The sequence below is a fragment of the Euprymna scolopes genome, chromosome 2, assembly GCF_053919585.1.
Source record: "Euprymna scolopes isolate OS-2025 chromosome 2, ASM5391958v1, whole genome shotgun sequence".
In the NCBI taxonomy this organism is placed as follows: domain Eukaryota; kingdom Metazoa; phylum Mollusca; class Cephalopoda; order Sepiida; family Sepiolidae; genus Euprymna; species Euprymna scolopes.
Genome location: NC_136483.1, coordinates 116,396,110 through 116,413,041, shown reverse-complemented (window position 1 = coordinate 116,413,041; position 16,932 = coordinate 116,396,110). Strand labels below are relative to the sequence as shown.

General features: G+C 33.5%; 1 protein-coding gene across 19 annotated transcripts in view; it reads right to left on the bottom strand.

Moving 5' to 3' along the window:
* LOC145294584 (calcium-dependent secretion activator 1-like) overlaps nt 1-16,932 on the bottom strand; it is a 649,478-nt gene that overhangs the window by 315,885 nt on the left and 316,661 nt on the right. For all 19 annotated transcript variants that reach the window (XM_080141411.1, XM_080141392.1, XM_080141393.1 and 16 more), the window contains exon 4: nt 16,542-16,635. In XM_080141411.1, coding sequence (XP_079997537.1) covers nt 16,542-16,635 — 94 coding nt within the window. The remainder of the gene's footprint in view (nt 1-16,541; nt 16,636-16,932) is intronic.

Here is a 16,932-nt window from a genome sequence, read left to right as displayed (position 1 = left end):
AGACTCACATTACACATCTATCATCATCCTACTCACTAATATTGTTTCAAAACTGTATAATCTGCCTCATTTGTGGGCAGAGAGAGCTTCAATAGTCGAGAAATAGAGTGGACGTAAAAAAGAAATAGAAAGGTTGGGAAAGATTGTCTTAGTGGTGGTATGGAAGGGTGAAACACCATGCACAAGGGTGCCATATGCAAAAAAATAATGATGAAAACTCAGCCACGAATTGTGTGAATCAGCGAGTTTATTGGCTTGTTTTATTCAGGTGTTGTTCACATTAGTTTCCAGTCTTCTTTTTTAAAAAAACAAAAAAAAACAGGTACTCACAAGAGGGAGCACGTGAAGGTTGCAACATCATCTCGTGAAAGTTATGCAATCACAAGCTGCACTAATATTCATTCAACCATCGCTGATAAATAATGCACATGCTAGATTAGAGTTGGAAGACATCATCATCATCATCATCGAACACACTTTTAGTTCCATCGGATAATTTCATTTATGGGCGGATAATTTTAGCAAGTCTATTCTTTGACACTTATAACAATAACTACTTACTGTCTTCCGTGTTGGCTCCGGCTAAAACAGTAAGTAGCAAATCTTATTTCTGTACAAGCGAACGATAAGATTAATTAGCAAGATTATCCTTCAGAAAGAATGTTGCACAAAGCATTTACGTTTGTAACAACAATTTAATTATAGACTTAATGACTATGTAAAAAAAAAAAAAAGAGAGAAACGAAAATTAAAGAGCACATCGAAAGCATTTTCGTTTTATATACATAACATTGTTACTTGTATATCATGACCATAGAACAGATACTACATTACTTCCCACTCTTCCCCAGAAAAGGAGAAGGTAATGCCTGAAAGGTTTGTATCATAACGATAGAACAGATATTACACTACTTTTCAATGGAGGAGGTAATACTTGGTAAGATGGTTTCGTGAATGTACTATGCTATGCTATCACAATGAACTGAGCACTGAAAAATAATACAACAGATACCAAGTCTCCATTAGCAATAGATAGATTTGATAGCAATTTATCAGGTTATGTATGCGATTTAATATAAAGATAAAATCCAACAGAATAGAAAAATTAAATAGAAAAGTAAACAAACCACAGAATATAAAGACAAAAATCACACCAGAAGCAGATTAATATTTCTCCATTTTTATTGAGAGAATCTTCCATATAAAACATTTAAAAATTTATATTTGATACATTTTATACAAGAGACAAATTAGATGAAGAAGGGAAGACAAAGTGGGATGATGATGATTTTTTTTTTTTTTTTTAAACAGTACATCAGCTAGAAAAAAAAATTGCTATGAGGAAGAATAACCATCAAGATTAAAAATTTAATTCAGTTCAATATTTTTTTTCTTTTTGTATTGAAAAAAACAAAATCATTGAACCGCACACAGAAATGATAAAGCTTTAATTTAAAGAGAAAAGATTCAAAATAAGGTTTTTCAGTTAATATAATCCTGGAATATTTATTACGTATAAACTAAAATACATGTACAAAGATAAACACATAAACAAAATTTAAAGATATTATTATTATTATAAAAATTATGATGATTCTTATTATTACATCTTTAAATTTTGTTTATGTGTATATCTCTACAGATGTATTTTAGTTTTTTTGACTTGTTGTTCTTAAAGAGAAATCTCCTCCAAGAAGAAGAAGAAGAAGAAGAAGAAGAAGAAGAAGAATATCTGTATAAATATCTAAGTTACAAAAGATTTATGTTGCAGCTCAATAGCGTATGAATAGAGCTCTTAATTTAACACCTTATAAACCATAGTTATTCAGAGAACTATATTTCATATTTCCTTCAAAGACACTTTATTTACAAACAATTGTTTCCACCCATTTCAAGAACATATATTTTCGCAATAAAAAATATGAGGAGGATTCATGTGTATGTCGTACTGGGTAAGAAGTCTGATTGTTGACAAAACGGTCAGATCTCTATCTCAACTTGAAGTACTTACTTGTCTAGACACACTGAAGAGCTATGATACAGTGAAACACAGTCTATGGATGACTGTATATATCTTTGACTTTTCTTGAAAATTTTGGTAAGGGAGATTGCGGGCTACCATTAGCTCGTATAGAGGAATAGAACACGCTAAACAATTGATAATGTGCATATTAAGATTTCTTTTTGTAGCTTTTGTTGATAGTGTAATTTGTTAAAAACCCAACTGTTGACAAAACGATCAAGTTTCAATCTCAGCGTGAAGTACTTACTTGTCAAATCACATTGGAAAGGTGTGATACAGCAGAATATTTTGTCTGTGGATGAGATATATATATATATATATATATATATATATATATATATATATATATATACAAGTTAGTTGTATTTTCTCAATGCCTCCGTTCAGTCTTGAAAGACAAAGGATACTCCCTGTAGGGGCAGCTGTGCATGTAATTGTGTGGCAAGGGTCGCACAATCTCTAACCACACCACTCCTGAATTGGCACTGCTTGAGTCCAGTGGCAAGGAGAAGCCCAGGACGACTGGAAACAATGCCGAGATAAGTGCAGAGCACATACAGTACCTGGAAGTCCTAAATGATCACTCATCTGGTACTGGCCAGGCTCACCGTTGCTTAACTTTGGTGATCTGACAGGAACTAGTGTGTCAAATGTGATTATGCCGTATTATTGTATTTTCTAAGTTAGACCTAAATAGCAATGTATCTGACACATATCTGATCCTGTCTTGTATTTGCAGCATGTTCATTAAACTAGAAAAATGTACTTTGCTGAGGGGTTGTTTTTTTTTCCAAAATACTTTTTCTGACTAGGAAGTTTGTTAGGATCATTTTTAGTTCATACCCGAAAAACAGCCATTTGTTTACATAATTATTACAAATAAATTTTCCACACTGATGTATTTTTTCAGAGTACATTTTAGCATAAAAAGAGACATGATGTTTTCACTTTAATCAAATACTAGAATTCTTATTTTCATACTTGATAAGTCATCGATCTTTCATGCTGCATAACTGATTTGGCAGGTGTATATGACTTTCAATATTTTTATGTATCTTTCTTTAAAATTAACATTTTAAAAAAATTCTTTTACTAAAATGATTTACAGACACAGATTCCGGGTCCCTTTTCAGGCATACATTATATGTTACCATCACAAAAAATTTAACTTAGACTTAGGTATAGATAAGGAAAGACATATTAACATATCTGAAGTTTAAACTTTACAATACATAAATAGTTTCTATTGTGGAAACATGAACTAAACTGGAAAAACATGAAAGAATATTCAATATCTTTGAAATGAAATATTTAAAAAAATGTTCTTGGAGTAACACTACAAGACAAATGAAAAAATGTAAATACCAGAAAGAAGCATTAATAGATCCATTAATAATGTCGTTTGAAAAAGAGAATAATGTGGTTTCCTATCAACCAGACTCCAGATATGTAAAGAAATCTTATAACAAAGATTTCATTGAAGAAAGATCAAGAGGATGATTACCAAAGAGATTTACGGAGGTAATTTTTTTAAATGGAATTTGCTCGAAACAAGGTATGAAGCCACTTAATGTAAAGAGCTAAAAAGAATGAAGAATGACTTGCAAAAACAGGAGATGCTTTAATCTTGAAAAAACTAAGGTTATAGGTAGGAGGAAAACAGTTAATAGGAACAGAGTTTCCATAAGCCTGCAGGTCTTGGAAAAAAGCTACTGGAATAGGACAATGAGACATTACAACAACAAATTGATGGAGACCACTAGAGCAATGCCTGCCTGGTCTTTGTAGGTCCTCAGCTTTATTCTCACTACTGCCACAACCAGGTGGTGGTCTGATGCCACGTCTGCACCTTGCTTCACTCTGACATTGTGCAGGCTCCGTCTTTCATTTTCGCCCAATTGTGACATGATCAATTTGGTTCTCTGTCTTTCCATTGGGGGAAATCCATGTGGTCTTGTGGATAGTCTTATGTGGAAAAAGGGTTAACAGAAGGCAAGATCCAGTGCAACTAGAACAAGAGAACATTAGAGAGGTTGACAAGTTTGTGTATCTGGACAGTGTTGTCATCATGGGTGGAGGAACAGATGAGGACATCAAACACCGGATAAGCACAGCCAGACATGTCTTCAGCATCTTAAGACCAATCTGGAGAACAGCAGCCCTCTCACTCTGGAATAAGATCCGAATTTTCAACACCAATGTGAAGTCGGTTCCACTTTTTGGCTCAGAAACGTAGAGAGTGACCAAGGCCAACACCCACAAACTCCAGACATTCACCAACAGATGTCTCAGAAGCATCCTAAACATCAGATGGTCAGAGACTATCTCCAATGAACGACTATGGTTCGTGCATTCATCAACATTACTATCCTCCAAGGCATTACTTCTTCCTTACTTTCTTTTTTTGTTTGGGGGTGGGTATATGTTCATTTACTATAATTCAAACATTCTTTAAGGCGTGTGTGTGTGGGGGGGGTAGTGTAGTATGTGTACTATTATCATGAGACCATTCTTGCAAGCATTATCTTCTCCTTGAAGTTAGAGATGGTTAAGATTAAGGTCAACAGTGTGGTAACAAAATTTCCATAATAGCGAGCATTCAATGAACACAACCCAACCTCGAAACTATAACCCTCATTGCAAGGAAGTCTTACACCCTCTACATTAAGAGAGTTATAAGACAACTTCACGTGTGTGTGTGTGTGTTTTATTTGCTCGTGACTATGTGACTTACCCATAGGATTGGTTTTCCTTTGTTGTTGTTACTTTTTATGCGGGGGGGGGGGCTTTTAAATCAATTTCTTTTAAAATCAGAAAATGCAATAGTGTAAAATAAAAGTATTTTAAAATTCATCACTTTTAAGGGAAATAATTTAATTATGAAATTAATTTAAGCAGAATGCTTTTTAGTTTCTTCCTATACAAGTCAGGTATTTCCATCTATTCTTATGATTACCCAGACAGAAAAAGTGTGGAGGTTGCATTTTCAACATTTACATAAATACACAATTATTAATCATTGTTTGCTTAAACCTACACATTTTGGTCACATTACATTTGGAATATTTATTTAGTTTAATATTGACTTATTTGTGCGTGTGTGTTTGTGTGCCTTACTTCTTAAAACTACATATAAAATTGCTTCTTATTTCTCTTTTTACCTACAAACGTAATAGCACGAAACAAAGGGAAATGTGAAAAATTATTATTTAAACAAAATTATTTAATTACAAAATTAAATCAACCGGAATACTTTTTGTTTTATTTCTATAAAAGTCAAACATTTTTATCTTTTATTAATAGTTGACAAAAAATGAAAGATGTTTGGAAATTTGAAGCACATTTGGAAACAATTTAAAATATCAGATAGAATGTTATTTCTGGACATAATGTATTAATATATCAAAAGTTTTGGAAACTATTCATATCCAATCTATATATATATAAAGTAGTAGCATTTGTGTGTGTGTGTGTGTGTGTGTGTGTGTGTGTGTGTGTGTGTGTGTGTGTGTGTGTGTACACACACACACAACTCTCTTACAGCCCCCATCACTGGACCGATCATGATTAAACCTGGCATAATGATGGTCCTTCACTTAGGAATAGTGCACACCACTTTTCAAGGTCAAAAGTTAAGGTCATATTTGGCGGGGCTCTTTATAAACTCCCCTACCTGGGAATGGTGCACACGAAGTTTATGTGTAACAATATAAGTGTCAACTTTGATACAACTTATTTGCTTTAAACTTCACAGTTGGATTTCAGTCACCTTAAACAATAGTTGCTCTTACAACGTCCTCTTACTGCAAGGGTGCTTGGGAAGCGAGTACCAGAGCGTAAAGCAAAGTATTAAACAAAATGATAATTTAATAATATATATATATATATATATATATATATATATATATATATATATATATAAGCCATACTTTTGAAATGAACCTGATATATATATATATATATATATATATATTAATTTTATTTATACAAACATTAATGGCTACATATGTGCATACATGTTTCTGTAATCACCCACGTCGGGGGATTACGTCTTCAGGCCAAGAACCACCTTCAAAAGTGACATTTCCACCAAATACATTTTTCTATTTCGTTTATCAAGTTAAAAATACAACCTGGGTGGGAGTCAAAAAAAACAAAAACGGTAAAAGGATGAGTGAGGTCTATGAAGATGATAAACATCTTTTTTCTTTTCCCCTCCCCCATCTAACTTAACTTTTGGCTTTTTATGGCATAGGGTCATTGAGAGTTTCGTTTTCTTGTCTTAGAGTCTGTAAGTTAATAACCTTAGCTATGGTCAACCAAGTACTGACCGGTGCCTTTTTAATCTACCTCCACCCACACATACACGCAACACACACATAACACATCCATACACAGCCACTGCCAACACACACAGTATACACACATTAATCCATATATTCAAAAGCGAATCCATGCTAGACACTTTTTGTTTTATTTACTGAAACTAGACAATGATTCTGAAACTACGTAGAAGATAAAGTAAAAGTTACATTAAGGTAAATAAAAATATAAATAAATAAAAATAAAATACATAAATAAATAAATAAATAAAAATAAATAAAAAATAAAAAATATATAAAAAATACAATAAAAAATAAAAAAATAAAAAATAAGATAAATAAGAATAAAAATAAAATTAAATTAAAACAAATAAACCAACAAAATGTGAATAAATATAAACCCGAAAGTTATCTAAACCCCACATGTACCTATATGCGTGTATCAATACACTTATAAATGTCTAACATTTATCTACACCCGCGCACACCACCAAATAATATATTACATAAAATATTTAATAAAAATACATTAAAATTAAGTTACAGCTGTAGTGATAATTTGGAAAGGATTATAAAAAAGCATAATGGAAGAATTTTAAAGACGACTAATAGAGAAGGGGAGAATACTAGTGCAAACACTGCGGTGAATAAATGTAACTGTAAAAAACCTGAGGAATGCCCAATACAAAATGAATGTCTGACCTCATCGGTGGTATACCAAGCAAGGATATTCCCGGTGGAGAACCCAAGGGACGAAAGATTCTACATAGGGAGTACCCAAATGACTTTCAAAAATAGATTCTATGGACATACACGCTCGATGAATAATCAAACATATGAAAAGGACACTTCCTTATCGTTATATTACTGGAAATTAGTTAGAGAAAATAAAACACCTAGTATAGAATGGAATATTATTAGAAGGGCCAATACTTGCCACTCATTGAACTCACCATGTCTATTATGCTTATCAGAAAAACTTGAGATAACTAGGTTTAAAGACCGAGAAAAATTATTGAATATTAAACAAGAAACTGCTATATCCTGCAAACATTTCAGAATACATGCACTTAAGGAACTCTAAATTAGGATAATGGAACTGCTATAAGTACAACTAACCCCCATCAAATAACCCCCCCACAAAGAGGATAAGTGAGGTCGCAACTATAATCATACCCATATGGGTTACGTAAGTCACTTAATATTCTACTTCATCGAGCAGTTATGGCATTACTAGCCGAAATAAGTACCTGTATGAAGGTATATTTGAACTAAATGAGTAATAGATCGTTTTGAGTGAAGCTCGTAATAATGTATGCATATGGATATTTTTGGATGTGTGCATGTATGGATATATGATCTTTATATACCCGGGTAGGAAAAATAATTTATTAATATAAAAAAAAAAAAAAAAAAAAAAAAAAATAGATGAAAGAAAGTAAGGAATGAAGGGTGAACGGAAGAGAAAGGAATAAGGGTATTAGAGTGAATAAGCAAAGATGAAGGTAAGTACTACAATATATAAGCTTATATACTAGGTTTGTATAACCTAAATACTCTGATTTATGTCATATGTTATTATATATTATTATTGTGTCGTGATACATCTTATGTATACCTGCCTTACCATCGAAAGAATCTTTGTTAAATATGAGGATAACCCTATGAACTTCATGCTGAATTCAATGTAAATTTTTACGTAGTGTCAATTTTTACGGTAAAAACCTACAACTTAGGAAAGTGTAACAAGCGGATGGGGCCATGAAACGTAACTAGACGTGTGGAATTTGATAGAAAAAGTGAATTTATATAGTAGGTGTATTCATGTCTGTTTCTACTTTAGATGTATCATTTGGTGGCACGGTACATGTATGCATGTATATATATATATATATGTCTATATTTGTGTGACTTTGGATATATAAGTGTATTTTACGTATGCATGTATGTTTGTATGTTTATATATATGTATATATCTGTATCTATGTATCTGTGTGTATGTTTGTATGTGGATGTGTCTCTGTGTCTATTGTATGTAGATATATGTATACACACGTATATTTCTGAACTATTAGAATAGGCTGCCTCGTATAGAATTGTTGTAACAATATAGATTACAAAAATGTATGGATGTCCGAATGTTGTTTATATATATGTTATATATGTATGTATGTGTGGATATGTATATGTATGTCTGTTGTGTGTGTGTTTATATGTATGTATGTGTATATGTATATATATATGTATATGTATGTATGTATGTATGTATGTGTGTGTTTGTGTATATATGTGTATGTATATATATATATATATATATATATATATATATATATATATATATATATATATACACCCGTCTGTAGTCGGGTAGCATAATATTGCATATACGAAGATGTTACCACGCTACATAAGTAAAGAAAAATACTATTATTTGTCTCTGTATGTCTGAAATGTGTGTGTGTGTATATATGCGCGGGTGTAGATAAATGTTAGACATTTATAAGTGTATTGATACACGCATATAGGTACATGTGGGGTTTAGATAACTTTCGGGTTTATATTTATTCACATTTTGTTGGTTTATTTGTTTTAATTTAATTTTATTTTTATTCTTATTTATCTTATTTTTTATTTTTTTATTTTTTATTGTATTTTTTATATATTTTTTATTTTTTATTTATTTTTATTTATTTATTTATTTATGTATTTTATTTTTATTTATTTATATTTTTATTTACCTTAATGTAACTTTTACTTTATCTTCTACGTAGTTTCAGAATCATTGTCTAGTTTCAGTAAATAAAACAAAAAGTGTCTAGCATGGATTCGCTTTTGAATATATGGATTAATGTGTGTATACTGTGTGTGTTGGCAGTGGCTGTGTATGGATGTGTTATGTGTGTGTTGCGTGTATGTGTGGGTGGAGGTAGATTAAAAAGGCACCGGTCAGTACTTGGTTGACCATAGCTAAGGTTATTAACTTACAGACTCTAAGACAAGAAAACGAAACTCTCAATGACCCTATGCCATAAAAAGCCAAAAGTTAAGTTAGATGGGGGAGGGGAAAAGAAAAAAGATGTTTATCATCTTCATAGACCTCACTCATCCTTTTACCGTTTTTGTTTTTTTTGACTCCCACCCAGGTTGTATTTTTAACTTGATAAACGAAATAGAAAAATGTATTTGGTGGAAATGTCACTTTTGAAGGTGGTTCTTGGCCTGAAGACGTAATCCCCCGACGTGGGTGATTACAGAAACATGTATGCACATATGTAGCCATTAATGTTTGTATAAATAAAATTAATATACCTGCTCTGTTCACTCATTGAGCACTATTTTGGTAGACACGTGTTGTTTCATTGGATTTACTTCTAGGAAACTAAACTCTACTGGCTATATATATATATATATATATATATATATATATATATATATATATATATATATATATATATATATACACACACAAAGGTTGTTCCAAAAGTAAAGTCTCATATTTTTAAACTCAAAAACTAACAGATTGAAGACCTTCAAAGACGGGAATGGTATCATTAAAACGAGAGACTTTTTGTGTTCCAGAATTTACTTTTTGTACACCATTCTTAATGCTTTTTTGCCAGCGTCTTTTGATGCCTTATGTTGTAAAAGTCTGGAGCTTGCTTTCTCACTCATATTTTTGTTGCCACATACCTAATTAAAGTTGGAAATACATAATTAAAGTTGGAAATACATAATTAAAGTGAAAATAAATAAATGAATATTTCATAATTTTTTTTTTTTTTACTTATCAAGACCAGAAGGCCACCCAAAGGTAAGGGTTAATGAGTGTGCAGTAGTCAATGGCACAATATCATAGTAATCACGTGTAGTGGAAATTTGGTAAATTGGATTACTTATGGGAACAGTTCATCAAGAACTTGTTTACGTTCTACTTGAGGACAACCATATTGTAGTCAGCTGGAAAGCAGACAAACAGAAGAGAGTTTCATAAGCGTGCACTTCTAAGAAAGAAGCTTTGTTCATGAAATCTACGTTTAGGTTTAGGCACAGATAAAGAGTGGGGGAAATTATTGATAGTGGTTTCAGCTAAACGAGTGTTTTTCATGAAAGTTTGGCGAGGGGGAACCATACATTGGAGCTCAGATTAACACTTGCCATGAAAATCACGATAAAACAGCGACAGGTTCACAATGTCTTTTCTGTCAGAAAGAAGTTGCAGGGAAGAGAAAAAGGCATCGCCCACTAGGCTACAAAGCCTATTTTGAACTCTGTCAAGACAAGATAAGTTTTTCTAGCAGATCTGCCCAAATGGGGCAGCAGTACTCCATCATATAGGTAGAGAATTGCATCAGTAGTGAGATATTTACTGGAGTGGTAGAATGATCTTACCATTTTTCCAGCGACTTTGGAAACAGATTTGATGTATGTGTTCCATTTCAGAGCAGGAGTAAAGGTCAAACCCAGAAGCTTGTCAAAACATGGAGCCTCCCTGAGATGAGAGCCATTCATTTCAACTGATGCCAGATGGGGATCAGAGCATTGATGATGTAAAGATAGAAGCTTGGTTTTAGATGCATTAAAATTAACCAGCCACCTCTTCCCCCATTGTACCATGTGCTCAAGATCAGAGGAGAGAGAATCAGCGAGAACTTGATCATTTATGACCTTTGAAGTATTGCCATAGATGGTATTGTCATCAGCATAAATGTCTACGAATGATCTTAGGATGTGATTTGGGAGATCATTGATGTAGATCAGGAAGAGACTTGGGCCCAGGGACTCCAGCATTGATACTGTGAGCTTCTGATTTCTGCCCAACAACCACTACTCTTATGAGCCTAACAGAGAGAAATGATTTAATAATTAAGATATTTCCAGCTATACTATAGTTGGAGGTCTTGTGGTGTAGACCTTTATGTCATACCTTATTAAAGGCCTATGATATGTCAAGAGCCATTGCCCTAGAAAGAAAGCCATTACCCAAGAGATTTGCTAATCCTATGAGATATAACCATTAGCAAATCTGCTGTAAATCTAGCAGAACGGAAACCATATTGCATGTCACTGATGAGGTTATTTTTGCTGAGGTGCTTGACTTCTCTATTTAACACAAATTCCAGCAACTTACTCATGACACACAGGAAACTTATTGATCAGTACTGAGAGGGAGATGACTTATCACCTGAATTCTTAAATACAGGGCATACTGATGAGGTTTTCCAGGGTGTTGGGAAGCAATTCTCCTTAAGGCAAGGCTTAAACAGCTTTGTAAGTATGGAAGCTAGTTCTGGTCAAAGCTTTTTCAGCACTATAATTGGAATGCCGTCAGGGCCAGTAGCTTTACTGGAATCATGGTTTTTGATTAACTTGGCAACATCACACAGAGATATTTGTATGTCACATAGCATGTTTTCAGATACAGGAGGAAATACGGGCCGGGGGGTATTGCATTAGGTAGAATTAGTGCAAAGTTTTTAGTAAGAGTTTTACTTTGTCCGATGTTGACGAGATTACCTCAAGTCCATTGATGATGGTTGGAATAGAGCACACGCTTCTCTTCAAGATACTGTTCGTTATTTGCCAAAACTAGTGGAAACTAAGCTGCTGTTCAGCTACTTTGGACTAAATGGACTGAGCATACAACTCTCTTGCGTTCTTTATTACTCTTTTACAGTGATTGCTGGCAGTCCTCAAAGCAACTTTAGTCTCAGTACATCTATTACGTTGGAAGCAATGGAAATAGTGATTTCTGTGTGCAATGGCAGCAGCACATTCTGGAGAGAACAATGGCTGGCTGTTTAGTTTTTGCTCGAATTTTTTTAAGGTTATGAAGTGGTCTATACCTAGAATTAACCTTCCATGAAGTCTGATACTATAGAGGACACATTCTTTTTAAACATGAAATGCAGAATTAGATCTGATATAAATGTACGGAAGCTAATCCAGTCAGCCATAGAGTACTGATATACTGTACGATGGAGAGGTACATCTGATACATTTCGTTTTTATCTTAACTGATACAAGCAAGTGGTTGAAAGATCCCAGTGGAGACAGAATAGAGGATGAACATAGTTCAGGGCTAGTTATGAGAAAAAGGTCTAGGAGACTTACATACTGACTGTCAGTGTTGGCTACATGGGTGGGTTCATGAACAATCTTAGTTAGATCATAAGCAATAGAGAAATTGTGATAGAACCTCCCCTCATCATCTGTCTTGTTTGAGTGGGCTAACCATTTCACAGTGTGAACATTGAATCCCCAAAGATGTGAATATTAGCCGAAGGATGAGCAGACAGGATGAGATCAATTTTCTCAAATATGCTCTTAAAGATAGTAACTTTGCTGTTGTGGGGTCGATGGAGGGCAAATATAAATGCAGTGGTGTGAGCAAGTGCAACTTGGAAGCACATATAGGGTAATTTAGGGTCTTCTCTAGAGATGTCCCTCCCATATGAAAAGCCATCTCTAATGTAGGCACATATTCCATACCCATGGCGATCTTGGGAGTCAAATTTTGATGTTGGAGCATCCTTTAATTACAAACTCATCTAGGGAAATAGTTGGTCCAATGCCAGTTTCACTTAGGAATGATAGATTTGCTTTGGTCTCCTATAATTGGGTTTCATTCTATGGAAGGTTGGAACATGGACCCCTGATGTTGGAGAAGGATACATGGTAGTGTGGGTCTACGTTAAAAATTGGAGTTCTGGGTTTAATCATGTATTTTCTCTGGAAACTTTTCATGATGGCATTTTGGGATTTGTGGAACAGGTCAACAGATTTGGTTAGAATAGGGTAGAGAGGGAAAGTAAGGGAGAAAAAGAAACAAAGAAATGTTTTTTTTTGTAACCCATGATAAGGTAAAGCTGTAACAATTACCCACTAATATGGCACCGAGAAGCCCCACCAGAAGCTACTGCATGGTCCAGAATTCATTCAACAAATGACGATACAACAGCTCCAGTACTTTGCACCTGCTGATAAGACGACCTCCTTAGTGGCTAATCCAAGGTTTAGGTCACTATAAGTTTAATTGACATTTTTAGGGAATAGTTTAGCAATAGGATCCCCTCTCACTAACTTGGCTGAGTCATTTCCGACTTGATTTGAATGGAAATTGTCTACCCCTTTTGCTAATATATTCAACACTAGTTATTAGTATGACTATTTGAAAAATTTACTAGAGAATAACATCGACAGTTTTTTGGGGGTTTTTTTTTCAGAACACGTGGACAGACATTTGTTCAAAATTGGAGAATGTGTTTATTTTGAGGAAATAGCAAGTGAATCACAAACCACAAATTAGCAACAACAAATTCCAATAATAAATTTTTATTTTTATTCAACAAAATTCTATCCTGTCGATCAAATGGAAACAGTAACAACTAAAAATCAAATGGGTCAATTAATATGTCGTTCTATTGCTAATGCAATAATCAATAAAATAAAAAATAATAATCACAGAAATCACTGATCAATGTGCAGATTGTTGTTGATAATCAGCAACAAGTTGGGAAACACCTAGTAATGTTACTAGAAGCTTTCAGTCTTTCATCATCCCCTCTTTAAAGGATCTCAGGAACCCCTATATGGTAAATTTGGCCACTGCCCACCTGAAGTCTCATAATGCCCGACCCCCACCTCATCCTTTGGTGGGCGGTACGGACTCCATTGGGAAACCTTGGAATATACAGCTTTATATATACCAACTGTTCATACTCAGCTAGTTCTATGCCTTGTTTGGAGCGATTTCCATATTAAAAAAAAAAGTGTACAAAGCCTGCTGTTCTGATTCAGCTTTACATATACTAAATATACATATATTTTTAATATGGAAATCGCTCCAGACAAGGCATAAGACCACTTCATGTAAGGTACTTAAAAAATTTAAAAAATATACTACTTCAAGGTCAAAAATAGCCAATGGTAAATGTGAGATGGATAGCTTTCAACTTTGAAAACAGCATTCATAGAATGTAAGGATTAACAGACAAAATAATTGAAGTGAGAGTTACAAATCTGACAAAAGTAAACCGAAGGTCCACTTCCTATTCCTCTTGCCACAAGGGTTGCATAGTTAGAAAATATATGGTCTAACTCCGAAAATTCCAACTCTGATTTTTAAGTCTTTCAATATTCAGAGTCTCAGCTGATTTATCCTAGATAAAAAATACTAGACTTCTAGCATTCTTTATGAGTCTGACTTCCTCAAAAAACTGACTCCACCAACTCTTGGAAACCTGCTTTTATACAACTATATCTCCTTTTATATTTTAGAAAGTGGTCTTAATGATGTATATTTCAACAATGAAACACAATAACAAAATGTTAAGTTGTTATATTATTTAACCAATATTTCGAGATAACATGATCCTTTAACTGGCGGATCTGTCAGTTTATCGATAATTCAGGAGAGGGTAGAGCCATTGTGCTTGACATTACGAAGGCATTTGACAGAGTGTGGCATTTTGGTCTTCTACCTCAGGGTTAGGATATTGGTGATGAGGTTCTTGACATCATTTCTTTCTAGTTGAAGATCATGAGTCATGCTGAATGGTGCCTCTTCATTCTGTTTCTTCTCTAAATCGATGATTGTCCAGAGAATATTATTCAGATCAACATCTATGCTGATGATACCACTCTCTATTCCGGTGCTGCTCCTCGTCCATCTCCCCCGGAGCAGTTGAAATACATTGCTAATCTAAAACTCAACTTGGGTTCAATTGTAGATTGGGATACGAAATGGCTGGCTTCATTTAATCCTATTAAGACTTAGCTTGTGTTTTTCAATCGTAGGGGAGTACCTTCACTGGTCTGGAGGAGAAATCAATTCTGAAACTTTTTGGTCTTTCTTTATCATCAAATCTTTCTTGAAGTTGGTACATTAGATCCATTGCTATCTCTGCTTCTCATAAAGTAGATTCTCTCTATCGCTGTAAACACTTTCTCCCACCTGTAGTTATTCTCTATCTCTACAAATCTACTATCAGACCATGCATGGAGTATATCTAGGCTGGTGAATCTCTATCTCATTTAAGGGTTCTTGGTAAAGTGTAACAACCTATCTTCAATTTTACCCCCCCCACACACACACTTTCTTCTTCTCTGCAAACTCTCTCTCACAGATGTGATATTGCTAGTCTCAGTCTTTTTTATGAATACAATTATGGCATTCTTCAGAATTATCTAATCTATTCCTTGCTTCTTTTGTTCCAGCTTGTCTAGTCGTCTTCATCAATTCAGTTTTTGATACTTCATTCTAATACAGCTTCCTATTTCAGTAGCTTCTTTCCAAGAATTGTAGGCTTATGAAAACCTGTTCCTGCTAACGGTTTTCCTCCTACTTTTGATCTTGGTCTTTTCAAGATGTCCATAGACATCTCCTATCTTTGTAATAATCATTCTTCGTTCTTATTAGCTCTTTACATCAAGTGACTTCACACCTTGTCTGGAGTGATTTCCATATCTTTTTTTTTTAAGACGTCTTTTTTTCAAATAGAATAGAAGACAGAATGTTCTTCTTAGTCTCTATTATTACTGGATATATGTTCTCACATGTAGAAGGCTGAATTTTCTCCAATTTCATCCATATTTGAAACAATTCTTCGAAGATAATAGTAAACCAGTTAATACAAGAGAATAATTACTTATAAGAAAATGCTAAAGGGATGAAACACCATAAGAATTTCAATTTTAGTTCTATTCAATAAATTTCTTAATATTCTTTTAAAAATGTATCTAACCTTAAAAAGCACGGATAATGTAATTTAATTTTAATTTAAAAAGAAAGGATTCTGAATGAGGCTATTCATTTCTTCTTAGCGCATTTGGTTATCTTTAATTGACTTCTTTTGTATATTTTTTTAGGAATTCAAAGCAAAAAAAAACACAAAATAAATACACTGAAAGAAAGAACATTTATAGGCAGTCCAAAAAAAAAAAAAAAAAAAGAGAGAGAGAGAGAGAGAGAGAGAGAGAGGAAAGAAAAATTGGTAAAATCCGCCAACAGCAAATAACAAAACAATAAACAAAACAATAAATAAAAGCTTTTCTTTTCAGCTCTTCCCTAACGAAATAAATTAAAAATAAATAAGAATGAATTTTTTTTTACATTGACCAAAAGATGTCTATTGAAGAGGAAAGGAATTCAAAATAAAATAAACTTTCCCCAAAATAGATTGAAATTTGCTACAAACCTCAAGGGTGAATGTTAGAACAACATCCAATTTTGAAAGACCAGGTTCATTGTCTTCAGATACATCAAGTTTGGATATTGATGAATGGTGTGTCCTAGAAAAGAAAAAGAAAAATGGAAAATTAATTAATGAAGATACAATTGTAAAATCAAAAGTTTTACACTATTTGGGTAAAATTCGTCAACTCTGAAAGATGAAAAACACAGTAGATTCTGGTATAACCAACTCCCTGTGTTGCATGTTAGCACTCCCGGGGCATCACTGAATTACCTGAGAAAAAAGATTATTATTATCGTGTAGGAATTAAATTTGTTTTAAAGAGAAAAATGCAATTCAAAGACAAATATGTTTAAATGACGTTTTAGGAATTTAACTTCACTAGATTCTATAA